A 13,147-nucleotide genomic window follows, 5' to 3' on the forward strand; every position below is an offset into this window, starting at 1 on the left:
ATATATTTTCTTAGTTTATTTTAAGAACCACAGGTTCAAATTCTACATGTAATATCTCATTTGAAAGGTATTGCAGGTAAGTACTTTAGGAACTTTGAATAATTACAGTATGTAAAGAAATGGCTCCCTGTTGCAGTTACCCCCCACTTTTTGCCTGATACTGATGCTGACTTGACTGAGAAGTGTGCTGGGACCCTGCTAACCAGGCCCCAGCCCCAGTGTTCTTTCACCTAAAATGTACCATTGTCTCCACAATTGGCACAACCCTGGCACCCAGGTAAGTCCCTTGTAACTGGTACCCCTGGTACAAAGGGCCCTGATGCCAGGGAAGGTCTCTAAGGGCTGCAGCATGTCTTATGCCACCCTAGGGACCCCTCACTAAGCACAGACACACTGCTTGCCAGCTTGTGTGTGCTGGTGGGGAGAAAATGACTAAATCGACATGGCACTCCCCTCAGGGTGCCATGCCAACCTCCCACTGCCTGTGGCATAGGTAAGTCACCCCTCTAGTAGGCCTTACAGCCCTAAGGCAGGGTGCACTATACCACAGGTGAGGGCATAGGTGCATGAGCACTATGCACCTACAGTGTCTAAGCAAAACCTTAAACATTGTAAGTGCAGGGTAGCCATAAGAGTATATGGTCTGGGAGTCTGTCAAAAACGAACTCCACAGCTCCATAATGGCTACACTGAATACTGGGAAGTTTGGTATCAAACTTCTCAGAATAATAAACCCACACTGATGCCAGTGTTGGATTTATTAAAAAATGCACACAGAGAGCATCTTAGAGATGCCCCCTGTATTTACCCAATTGTTCAGTGCAGGACTGACTGGTCTGTGCCAGCCTGCTGCTGAGAGACGAGTTTCTGACCTCATGCAGTGAGAGCCTTTGTGCCCTCTGAGGACAGAAACAAAGCCTGCTCTGGGTGGAGGTGCTTCACACCTCCCCTCTGCAGGAACTGAATCACCTAGCAGTGAGCTTCAAAGGCTCAAGCTTCGTGTTACAATGCCCCAGGGCACTCCAGCTAGTGGAGATGCCCGCCCCCTGGACACAGCCCCCACTTTTGGCGGCAAGTCCAGGAGAAATAATGAGAATAACAAGGAGGAGTCACTGGCCAGTCAGGACAGCCCCTAAGGTGTCCTGAGCTGAAGTGACTCTAACTTTTAGAAATCCTCCATCTTGCAGATGGAGGATTCCCCCTATAGGGATAGGAATGTGTCCCCCTCCCCTTGGGAGGAGGCACAAAGAGGGTGTACCCACCCTCAGGGCTAGTAGCCATTGGCTACTAACCCCCCAGACCTAAACACGCCCTTAAATTTAGTATTTAAGGGCTCCCCTGAACCTAAGAATTTAGATTCCTGCAACTTACAAGAAGAAGAGGACTGCTGAGCTGAAAGACCCCTGCAGAGGAAGAGAAGAAGACACCAACTGCTTTGGCCCCAGACCTACCGGCCTGTCTCCTGCCTTCCAAAGAAACCTGCTCCAGCGACGCTTTTCCAAGGGACCAGCGACCTCTGAATCATCTGAGGACTGCCCTGCTTCAAGAAAGACTAGAAACTCCCGAGGACAGCGGCCCTGTTCCAAAAAGACTGCAACTTTGTTACAGAGCAGCAAATTTAAAGACCCTTGCAAATCCCCGAAAGAAGCGTGAGACTTGCAACACTGCACCCGGCGACCCCGACTCGACTGGTGGAGAACCAACACCTCAGGGAGGACCCTCCGGCGACTCCAAGACCGTGAGTAACCAAAGTTGTCCCCCCTGAATCCCCACAGCGACGCCTGCAGAGGGAATCCCGAGGCTCCCCCTGACCGCGACTGCCTGACTCTAAAATCCCGACGGCTCGAAAAGACCATGCACCCGCAGCCCCCAGCACCTGAAGGATCTGAACTCCAGTGCAGGAGTGACCCCCAGGAGGCCCTCTCCCTTGCCCAGGTGGTGGCTACCCCGAGGAGCCCCCCCCCCCCCCTGCCTGCCTGCACCGCTGAAGAGACCCCTTGGTCTCCCATTGAAAACCATTACAAACCTGACGCGTGTTTGCACACTGCACCCGGCCGCCCTCGCGCTGCTGAGGGTGTACTTTTTGTGTGGACTTGTGTCCCCCCCGGTGCCCTACAAAACCCCCCTGGTCTTCCCTCCGAAGACGCGGGTACTTACCTGCTGGCAGACTGGAACCGGGGCACCCCCTTCTCTCCATTGAAGCCTATGTGTTTTGGGCACCTCTTTGACCTCTGCACCTGACCGGCCCTGAGCTGCTGGTGTGGTAACTTTGGGGTTGCTCTGAACCCCCAACGGTGGGCTACCTTGGACCCAAATCTGAACCCTGTAGGTGGGTTACTTACCTGCAAGAACTAACAATACTTTACCTCCCCCAGGAACTGTGAAAATTGCACTGTCCACTTTTAAAACAGCTATTTGTGTTTTATGTGAAAAGTATATATGCTACTGTGTAGGAAGTTGGCTCTGTATGTGCTATTTCAAAGTAAGGAATAGCATGCACAGAGTCCAAGGGTTCCCCTTAGAGGTAAGATGGTGGCAAAAAGAGATAATACTAATGCTCTATTTTGTGGTAGTGTGGTCGAGCAGTAGGCTTATCAAAGGAGTAGTGTTAAGCATTTGTTGTACATACACACAGGCAATAAATGAGGAACACACACTCAGAGACAAATCCAGCCAATAGGTTTTTATATAGAAAAATCTCTTTTCTTAGTTTATTTTAAGAACCACAGGTTCAAATTCTACATGTAATATCTCATTTGAAAGGTATTGCAGGTAAGTACTTTAGGAACTTTGAATAATTACAGTAGCATATATACTTTTCATATAAAACACAAATAGCTGTTTTAAAAGTGGACACTTAGTGCAATTTTCACAGTTCCTGGGGGAGGTAAGTTTTTGTTAGTTTTGTCAGGTAAGTAAATCACTTACAAGTCTCAGGTTTGGGTCCAAGGTAGCCCACCGTTGGAGGTTCAGAGCAACCCCAAAGTTACCACACCAGCCACTCCGGGCCGGTTAGGTGCAGAGGTCAAAGAGGTGCCCAAAACGCATAGGCTTCAATGGAGAGAAGGGGGTGCCCCGGTTCCAGTCTGCCTGTAGGTAAGTACCCGCGTCTTCGGAGGGCAGACCAGGGGGGTTTTGTAGGGCACCGGGGGGGGGGACACAAGTCAGCACAAAAAGTACACCCTCAGCAGCGCGGGGGCGGCCGGGTGCAGTGTGCAAACCCGCTTTGGGTTTTCAATGGTTTTCAATGAGAGACCAAGGGATCTCTTCAGCGGTGCAGGCAGGCAAGGGGGGGGCTCCTCGGGGTAGCCACCACCTGGGAAAGGGACAGGGCCTCCTGGGGGTCACTCCTGCACAGGAGTTCCGTTCCTTTAGGTGCTGGGGGCTGCGGGTGCAGGGTCTTTTCCAGCCGTCGGGAAATGGAGTTCAGGCAGTCGCGGTCAGGGGGAGCCTCGGGATTCCCTCTGCAGGAGTCGCTGTGGGGGCTCAGGGGGCACAACTTTGGTTACTCACGGTCTCGGAGTCGCCGGAGGGTCCTCCCTGAGGTGTTGGTTCTCCACCAGTCGAGTCGGGGTCGCCGGGTGCAGTGTTGCAAGTCTCACGCTTCTTGCGGGGAGTTGCAGGGGTCTTTAAATCTGCTCCTTGAAACAAAGTTGCAGTCTTTTTGGAACAGGGCCGCTGTCCTCGGGAGTTTCTAGTCTTTCTTGAAGCAGGGCAGTCCTCTGAGGATTCAGAGGTCGCTGGTCCTGGGGAAAGCGTCACTGGAGCAGGTTTCTTTAGAAGGCAGGAGACAGACCGGTAGGACTGGGGCCAAAGCAGTTGGTGTCTTCTTCTGCAGGGGTCTTTCAGCTCAGCAGTCCTCTTCTTCTTGTAAGTTGCAGGAATCTAAATTCTTAGGTTCAGGGGAGCCCTTAAATACTAAATTTAAGGGCGTGTTTAGGTCTGGGGGGTTAGTAGCCAATGGCTACTAGCCCTGAGGGTGGGTACACCCTCTTTGTGCCTCCTCCCAAGGGGAGGGGGTCACATCCCTAATCCTATTGGGGGAATCCTCCATCTGCAAGATGGAGGATTTCTAAAAGTTAGTCACTTCAGCTCAGGACACGTTAGGGGCTGTCCTGACTGGCCAGTGACTCCTCCTTGTTATTCTCATTATTTCCTCTGGCCTTGCTGCCAAATGTGGGGCCGTGGCCGGAGGGGGCAGGCAACTCCACTAGCTGGAGTGCCCTGCGGTGCTGGAACAAAGGGGGTGAGCCTTTGAGGCTCACCGCCAGATGTTAAAGCTCCTGCCTGGGGGAGGTGTTAGCATCTCCACCCAGTGCAGGTTTTGTTACTGGCCTCAGAGTGACAAAGGCACTCTCCCCATGGGGCCAGCAACATGTCTCGAGTGTGGCAGGCTGCTAGAACCAGTCAGCCTACACAGGTAGTTGATTAAAGTTTCAGAGGACACCTCTAAGGTGCCCTCTGGGGTGTATTTTACAATAAAATGTACACTGGCATCAGTGTGCATTTATTGTGCTGAGAAGTTTGATACCAAACTTCCCAGTTTTCAGTGTAGCCATTATGGTGCTGTGGAGTTTGTTTGACAGACTGCCAGACCATATACTCTTATGGCTACCCTGCACTTACAATGTCTAAGGTTTGGCTTAGACACTGTAGGGGCACAGTGCTCATGCACTGGTGCCCTCACCTATGGTATAGTGCACCCTGCCTTAGGGCTGTAAGGCCTGCTTGAGGGGTGACTTATCTATACTGCATAGGCAGTGTGAGGTTGGCATGGCACCCTGAGAGGAGTGCCATGTCGACTTACTCGTTTTGTCCTCACCAGCACACACAAGCTGGCAAGCAGTGTGTCTGTGCTGAGTGAGGGGTCCCCAGGGTGGCATAAGATATGCTGCAGCCCTTAGAGACCTTCCCTGGCATCAGGGCCCTTGGTACCAGGGGTACCAGTTACAAGGGACTTATCTGGATGCCAGGGTGTGCCAATTGTGGATACAAAAGTACAGGTTAGGGAAAGAACACTGGTGCTGGGGCCTGGTTAGCAGGCCTCAGCACACTTTCAATTCAAAACATAGCATCAGCAAAGGCAAAAAGTCAGGGGGTAACCATGCCAAGGAGGCATTTCCTTACAACATATAAGTGAGCTGTGTTTGGAGGTTTCTATTTCAACAGAAGCCCAAAACAAATTGGGTTAAAAATTGTGACAACTGGTAACTACTAGGGCCCAATGACACTCGCCCTGCATTTGTTTGAGCACATTACTGCACCTCCTTCTCTAATCGGGGTTAAAAAGGGCATGCTTTGTTAAATTATTACATATAGCAGATTCTGTGGATACACAAACATTCCTTGCTAGAAGCTGTATGAAGCTGGCTCTTTATATAGTGGACCAAAAAGAGTAAAGAGTCCAAGCAAACCCCAGAGGAATTACAGAGGCACAAATGACACCCCAAATGCTCACTTTTGTGGTAGTGTGGGCAGCCAGTTAGACATATCAGATGGTAGTGCTAAGCATGTATTGCGCACACATAGGTTGTTAGTCACACTTAATGAAGAAGTCCGACACCATTTTATAAAAATAACCCATACTTCTATATAAATTCTGATGCCAAGATAATCTGAAACGGGAGAGTACTTATCCTGGTCATGCAGTGATCACTGAACCAATAATCAACATCAATATATCAGGATCAAACACTTAAGAAACCACAAAGGAAACCATACTAATCAGAAACAACCATCACTCATGGAAAAGGTTGTTAACTTTTATTCCCTATTGATTACAATTCTAATCAATTGTTAACTATATCTTTATTAATCAACTTTATTAGTTCATCAATGAAAACCACTTTTCTAAATCAATCATAAGTAACAATGCAAATCAAGTCGATTGTCAGCATTAACAATGCAATTAAGCGAATTAACTCGACAGTCATTTGTCACCGTCAACGTCACCCCTGTCAGCCTAGCTACCCAAGATTAGCATTAGCATGTGGGTCTTCATGCGAAAATAATTTAGTGAAAACATTAATTTGGAAAAATCTACCTAAGAGAGAATTTACTATAAAACAGCGCCGTTGCTACCTAGAAGAAAAGGCGCAAAATTATCCAGTCACATTTTGATAGCTACCTATCCAGGATGGATCAGCAACAAGTCAGTCTTCGTCTTCAGGTCATCAAAAGTCGGCTACAGATCAGGCTGACAGAGTATAAGCCCAATCAGCACCTCGGATACCGTCTCCTGACATCATCAACTTTCTCCTCGCAGTTCTGATTTCGCACCCCTTGTCATGGCTTTTTATTATGGTCTCCCAGTCCATCCCACTAATTGCTAATTGGTCAGGTCATCAGAAGTTATGACTCTAACCTATAGTTTTTGTTTACCAAATCTTTAATTTTGCATATATCCTATGTCCCATAAAACTGAGTGGTCCTTCTTGCGATGAGAACATCGTCCAGCTCTTCTGGTAACAAAATTGTTGCATACGAGTCTTTAGTCAGTGCATCTATTGTTCAAGTCCCGGGAAAGTACATTTAGCCTACACCACATATAATTGTATCAAATTGTCTTCATCATCTCCTGTCCGTTAGTACATTTGCAGAATGTTCTAGCTGAGCAGCTTGAACTCGTGAGTGGTTCAAGGTTGCCATTCACGGTTACCAGTCCTGTGCAAGACACTCAATTTCTTCATGTTCAGAACAAGCGAGGCCCAGTGAAAACAGGCCTTTAGTCCAGATAATTTAAGAATATGAATTAAGATACATATCTTTTACATTTTTCGATTATTTTGCATCTGTTAGTACACATAGGGGGTCATTCTAACTCTGGCGGGCGGCGGAGGCCGCCCGCCAGAGTTCCCCCCTCCAGAATACCGCACCGCGGTCAGAAGACCGCTGCGGTTATTCTGTGTTTCCCGCTGGGCTGGCGGGCGACCGCCAGAAGGCCGCCCGCCAGCCCAGCGGGAAACCCCCTTCCCACGAGGAAGCCGGCTCCGAATGGAGCTGGCGGAGTGGGAAGGTGCGACGGGTGCAGTTGCACCCGTCGCGAATTTCAGTGTCTGCTAAGCAGACACTGAAATTCTTTGTGGGACCCTCTTACGGGGGGCCCCTGCAGTGCCCATGCCATTGGCATGGGCACTGCAGGGGCCCCACGACACCCCATACCGCCATCCTGTTCCTGGCGGGCGAACCGCCAGGAACAGGATGGCGGTATGGGGTGTCTGAATCCCCATGGCGGCGCAGCAAGCTGCGCCGCCATGGAGGATTCATGAGGGCAGCAGAAAACCGGCGGGAGACCGCCGGTTTTCCTGTTCTGACCGCGGCCAAACCGCTGCGGTCAGAATGCCCTGCGGGGCACCGCCAGCCTGTTGCCGGTGCTCCCGCCGACCCTGGCCCCGGCGGTCCTTGAGCGCCGGGGTCAGAATCACCCCCATAGTGACCACTCCCAGAGGGCACATTTCCGAGCACGCTCATTATTTTAAATAAATTCATTTCTCTATGCATTTTTCACATTAATAAACACACATTAATCATTAGAAATTTCTTAATTAACTTATCTGCTCCATCAACTGCATATTGGTACCTAGCAGCGACTTAGAGCACCCATCTTGTGGAGTTGAGGTAAGTATGGAGGAAGGTTGGAGGGAATACCAATAGGTCACTTCGAGAGGCACTGGGGTGTCTGGATGCAGAGGTTCTTTTCAGCATCAGGTGCCCTAATGTTATCCTATGGGAAAGAAACAGCCACTTGAGATTCTCTGGCACATAGGAACACCATTGGTGTCTTGGCATCCGCTTCTGGTTCAGGGGATACTCAGGAAGTCCATGGTGGGTGAACCCAAGTTGAGCTTCATATTTGGAGGACCTGGGAACCATGCTGACACCGTTAATGCACTTTAGCTCTGGCTATGACACACTGGTGCAGTGGTGTTGTCCGGCATCTGGTTTTGTTGGTCCTCGGCCCTCTTTATTCTTCCTTGGTTCCCTGCAGATGCAAGAAAGCAGCTCCTCTGCTCCAAGGAAGATTCTTCTAGCGATTTGTGAAGCACTGGCAGCTCTCTGGGTTTCTTGGAGTCTGCACAGCAGCAGGACAGGTCAGTTGCCTCACAATGATGAGGTGTAGCAGGTAGGTTGGCGCCAAGTCAGTCGATCTCCTTGGTTCTTGGGTCAGCAGCCATATTTGTCCACTTTGTGTCCAGCGAGATCTGATGTCCTGGTATCGGGGGTCCCCTAAATATTGAATTTAAGGTCCTTAAAGGGAGTGATGGGTAGTTGCCAATGGGCTATTTACCCATGGAGTCAATAATCCGCCTAGATAAACATTTCGATGGGGAGTGGGCATCACCCTGTACCAGAATTGCTAATTCCACCACACACAAGAGCTGTGGGGCCTGGTGGGTCAGATTTTCTCTTCTGAGGGTAGCCAGATTAGCTTACCAAGGTCAGTGTGCTTCTTTGACGCTCCCCTGTCTTGGAATGCAGATTTGCAGGTCATCCTGTTGGAAGGAGTGTGTTATCACCCCTGCCAGAGCATGCTTTATTTCAGACCATCAGGACGTTCTTTCTGACTCGTTTGTTGGTGGCAGACTGATGGAAACTAGTCAGCCCGCCCACCAGCAGTCGATTGATGTGCCCCCTGGAATCCTAAGGTGTGCCCTCTGGGTGCATGTGTTAATAAGTCCATCGCTGGAATTAGTGAGTGTTTATTAAAGATGTTTGATACCAAACATCCCTATTTTCAGTGAAAGTGATCATGAAGCTGGGGAACTCTTATTGACCAGTGTCCAACACACCTATGGCTTACAAGACATTTATAATCATGTAGGTTTGATTCTTGTTCAGAAAGGTGCTACTCTGTACAGATTGTTCATGAGTTTCTGCATATTGTTTGTGAATTCAACAAACATTTTAGATTGCCGATTGTAGATATTGATTTTTTTTCCCAGCAAAAGATTCAATAAGATTAGTCAGTAGTTATATAAAAAAAAAAAAAAAAAAATTGAGTCTCTCTATTTTCTCTTATGGTTACACTGTCTCTTAGCTTTCATAATTGAGTTTTAATTGGAAGGATTATGTGCAATCAAAGTTTTATAATTTTATTCTCCCACAATGATTTCATGTAAAGATATATATAAGGCTCACGTTGATTGGCTATTTGTGCAGCACATGTCCGCCACTGGTGTGATCACTTATTCTGTTGAGTGTCTGGGATATTGTATCTTACTACGCAACTCTAGATTGTCTGGTAATTTATTTCTTGATCTTGGAAGCATGTGTATTAGGTCTGTGGACATGACCTTTAGCTATTAGTGCTAGAATACAATGTTATGTTGGTGGTGTTGTGTTGATCGATATTATGCCTCCTTTCATTTAGTAAACAGAAGGATTTTTTTCTCTCTAGCAGTTTCACCATGGACAAATTCAATAGCAATCCACAGATTGGGTCTTCAGTCTGTGTGCTGTGTTAGTAACTGCATGAATTCCAAAAAATTGCTGGTTGTTTAAATATACTGATTGAAAAAAGATGCTGCTCAGATTGACTTGATGTTTTCTGTTGCTTAAATAGTACCTATTTTCACTCTTAGGTCCTTCCTCCTCCTGCTGGATATGTTCCCATACGTACACCAGCACGTAAACTAACAGCAACACCAACCCCACTGGGAGGATTAACTGGATTCCACATGCAGACCGAAGATAGGACAATGAAGAGTGTTAATGACCAGCCTTCTGGAAACCTGCCATTTTTAAAGCCAGATGATATCCAGTATTTTGATAAATTACTGGTAAGTTTTATTTTTTGTACAGATTTGCTCTCTGTTCTGGGCATTAATCGTGCTTAATGACTGAGCTGAACTCAGTGGTTCCTAAAGATGTGATTAGGGCACAACAACAACAACAACAACTGCCTGCGTCTGGAACATATGGCTAAGCCTTTCACCAACCATGCCCTCAATCTCGCCCATCTCTCCTCATCTTTATGTACTCCCACCAGACCCTCCACAAACTTAATCTGCATGCAATCTGAAGGTCACACCAGCATTCTGTTTTTTCTTCATGACTAAACCATTCTCCGCTTTCTGGAGAAGATGCGAATAACGTGTAAAACATTTCATTTTATAGGTTGATGTTGATGAATCGACATTAAGTCCCGAAGAGCAGAAAGAGAGAAAAATCATGAAACTACTTTTGAAAATTAAAAATGGCACTCCACCAATGAGAAAGGTGAGGCATTTCTCTAATCCTCCTGGCACTTCTTTTTTGTAGTGTCTCTTGTTTTCACTATTTCATTTAAAATATCTTTCTTTCTGGTTTAGGCTGCTCTGCGTCAGATCACTGATAAAGCCCGTGAGTTTGGAGCAGGCCCGTTATTCAACCAGATTCTGCCTCTGCTGATGTCTCCTACACTTGAAGATCAAGAACGTCACTTACTGGTTAAAGTTATTGACAGAATTTTATACAAATTAGACGACTTGGTCCGACCGTATGTCCACAAGGTCAGTCAAGATGTTTTTTTTGACTAGTCAGTTATGCTCAAAGAATAGGTGCATTCTAAATTACATTGATATTATTTTTTTTTTCATTGTTCATGTTTACAGTTTGTGAGTTCAGTCATGGCAAAGCCCTAGAAACAGATAGGTTTGCATAGTTACCGCCAATGTTTGTACACTAAAGGCTCCATAACTCAGTTTGATAGCTCTAGTAGATCCTTAAGTAGAGTGACTGGTCTCCTGACCAAACAATAGCTTGATTTGTTTGCTTTGTCATATCAAGGATTTACTTTTCACCCCACTGTTCCTTACATCAGACTGTGTTAACCTAGTAGAGCAATTCAGACTTCTATCTTTTTATGGTTGTTAAATTGAGGACCATTAAATGGGGCATTAGTGTCACTTCTTATTGCCAGCCCTTGGAAATTGCAGAGGTGTTGTATGCAGTGCTATGTAAAACCAAGTCATTTGGTATGTTCCAAATTTATTTTCAGAATTGCTATTCTCAGACCTTCGGTAGGTAAAATGGTGCTGTACAAGTAGCTGTGCAGTGTGTGGGGGCCTATACGAGACCTGTTCATTGTATTTTTCTTCCTTTTGAGGCATGTGGTGCTAGTGTTTTTGTATAGCCAGCCTTGCAAAACTGAATGGTCACGAACATTTTCATCTAGTTAGACCCTGCCCAAACTGCAGATGATAGCAACCAATTACTACTTTGCTGATGTTTTGCAGTAACTGTTTCAGGCACGCCTCCTGTTATTTGTTCCTAATGCTTTCATGCAACAATAAAAACGGTTTGTAATTGTCACAACCTCCTTTTTGATGGCTCTGTAGAGCAAGTGGTTAATCATGTCATGTAAGAAAGTTTTTATCATGGTATCAAACTGTAAAATATATATAAATTACATTTTTATGTACACCGCCAGTAGTATACATAGGCTAGTTCAAAACTAAAATGTTTACATTTGTTTTTGCTGTAGATTCTTGTGGTTATTGAGCCACTGCTTATTGATGAAGATTACTATGCCAGAGTGGAGGGGAGAGAAATTATTTCTAACTTGGCTAAGGTAAATCCTTTTTCTTGGGTTTTTAAATGTATTGATTACTTGCAGAGCTTAATATGAAATTAAGAACCTCAGGGTAATGGTTCAGCATTTGCTGCTACTCATGCTGGAACAAAAAAGGAGCTTTCAACACATCCTTTTAAACTTTTTGTAATGTACCATGTTGATTTTTCTGCGTGTCTTTGCTTCCTTTTTATAAGTTGTATGGTTTTCTGTACAGTAGTTTCTCTTTTGTGATTCTTTTGTGCTAACTGTTTTCTCTAACTCCTGAAGTCTTCTTTTAATCTTGTCAGATTTCACTGTGGTACTTCTGTTGTACTTTAGGATAACTAACTGTAGTGTGCACTGTCTGTGTAGATGTTCCAAACATGTTTCAGAGCATGGGTAGTCACAAACATTTTCCCAGGGGCACAAAGTATGTCCTATGCTGTGACCGAGGGCTGCATTGATGCGAGCACGGTGAGAGTGGGGCTTGGTGGGGGAAAAGGGCCTAGTTGGGCATAGGGGAATTATAGATTTGACATTACTGTTTTATGTTATATCTGAATCGGTATCTCCTCTACCCCACCGTGGGGTAGGCCTTTTCTGCTGGTTATCACTACTTTGGAAGAGTTAAGTGTAAAAAAGAGGTTACTACTCAATCACTTTTGGCATTGATGTCAGAGAGGGAGGAGGCATGAGTGTTTCACCATTATTTTTTACCTTAATTTTACCTTAATTTCTGAAAACTGTCAGTTTAAAAAGAGATACGTCTGAGTGCACTGATATAATCTGATGTACTAAGGAAAAATATCTGCATGTTAGAGAAATACAGTATTTTGAAGAGACTGCATCATATCTTTCCATGTTTGTTGCTAGATGTTTTAAAAAATGAGTGAGTGCTTGTAAAGTTAAATGGTGCAAAAAACACCCTCTTTGCTTCTTTTATTTTACTTGATGTGTAAATAAATGTGTTCCCATTTATTTAAAATCATTCTGAATGTTAGAGCTTTGTCAAGTAAATAGCAGCCATTCAGCTGGGGGAGGGGAGCAGGGAGGTGAGGGATCACATGCAGGTCAGGAGGGCTGTGTGTGACACTTGGTTGTTCTTTGAGTATTACTGTTTAAGAGAGTGCTTCGCTTGCACTGAATCTCCATAGAATTCTCCTATGATGCTGGAACTATGTTAACCTGAAACTGTCCTACAGATTTGATGATTCTACATAAACCAGTTGTATAAGGTGTTCATGGACACATCATAATATTTTGACATAGGTTTCTTTCATGATTCAGAAAACACACATTTTGCAAGTCCACTTACAACACTAGAAAATATGCCCAGTGTACAGTTTATTTTCAATTTGGGCAATTGGATAGGTTAATAAACAGTATAGATTGAGAACTTCACTGTAGAAAATCTATTGATAGAGAAAACAACAAATCCGGTAATGTTGTACAACTGCTGATGAACTGTGCAGCCTTCACTCTTGCCTTTTAAGAATTTTTGAAGACTGCACTATCCCATTATACGTACTCAGTGTCTTCGGTACAGGCTGTTTTGGCTTTCCTTAGAAAGGTCCTTCACTCCTCCACTTGCATCCTTTTCTCCTGCGCTCCCTC

General features: G+C 45.7%; 1 protein-coding gene across 2 annotated transcripts in view; it reads left to right on the plus strand.

Moving 5' to 3' along the window:
* The window catches only part of SF3B1 (splicing factor 3b subunit 1), a 457,301-nt gene that overhangs the window by 58,900 nt on the left and 385,254 nt on the right, over positions 1–13,147 (plus strand). For both annotated transcript variants that reach the window (XM_069225830.1, XM_069225831.1), the window contains 4 exons: positions 9,582–9,779; positions 10,117–10,218; positions 10,311–10,490; positions 11,465–11,551. In XM_069225830.1, coding sequence (XP_069081931.1) covers positions 9,582–9,779; positions 10,117–10,218; positions 10,311–10,490; positions 11,465–11,551 — 567 coding nt within the window. The remainder of the gene's footprint in view (positions 1–9,581; positions 9,780–10,116; positions 10,219–10,310; positions 10,491–11,464; positions 11,552–13,147) is intronic.

This window comes from Pleurodeles waltl, chromosome 3_1 (genome assembly GCF_031143425.1).
Source record: "Pleurodeles waltl isolate 20211129_DDA chromosome 3_1, aPleWal1.hap1.20221129, whole genome shotgun sequence".
Classification (NCBI taxonomy): domain Eukaryota; kingdom Metazoa; phylum Chordata; class Amphibia; order Caudata; family Salamandridae; genus Pleurodeles; species Pleurodeles waltl.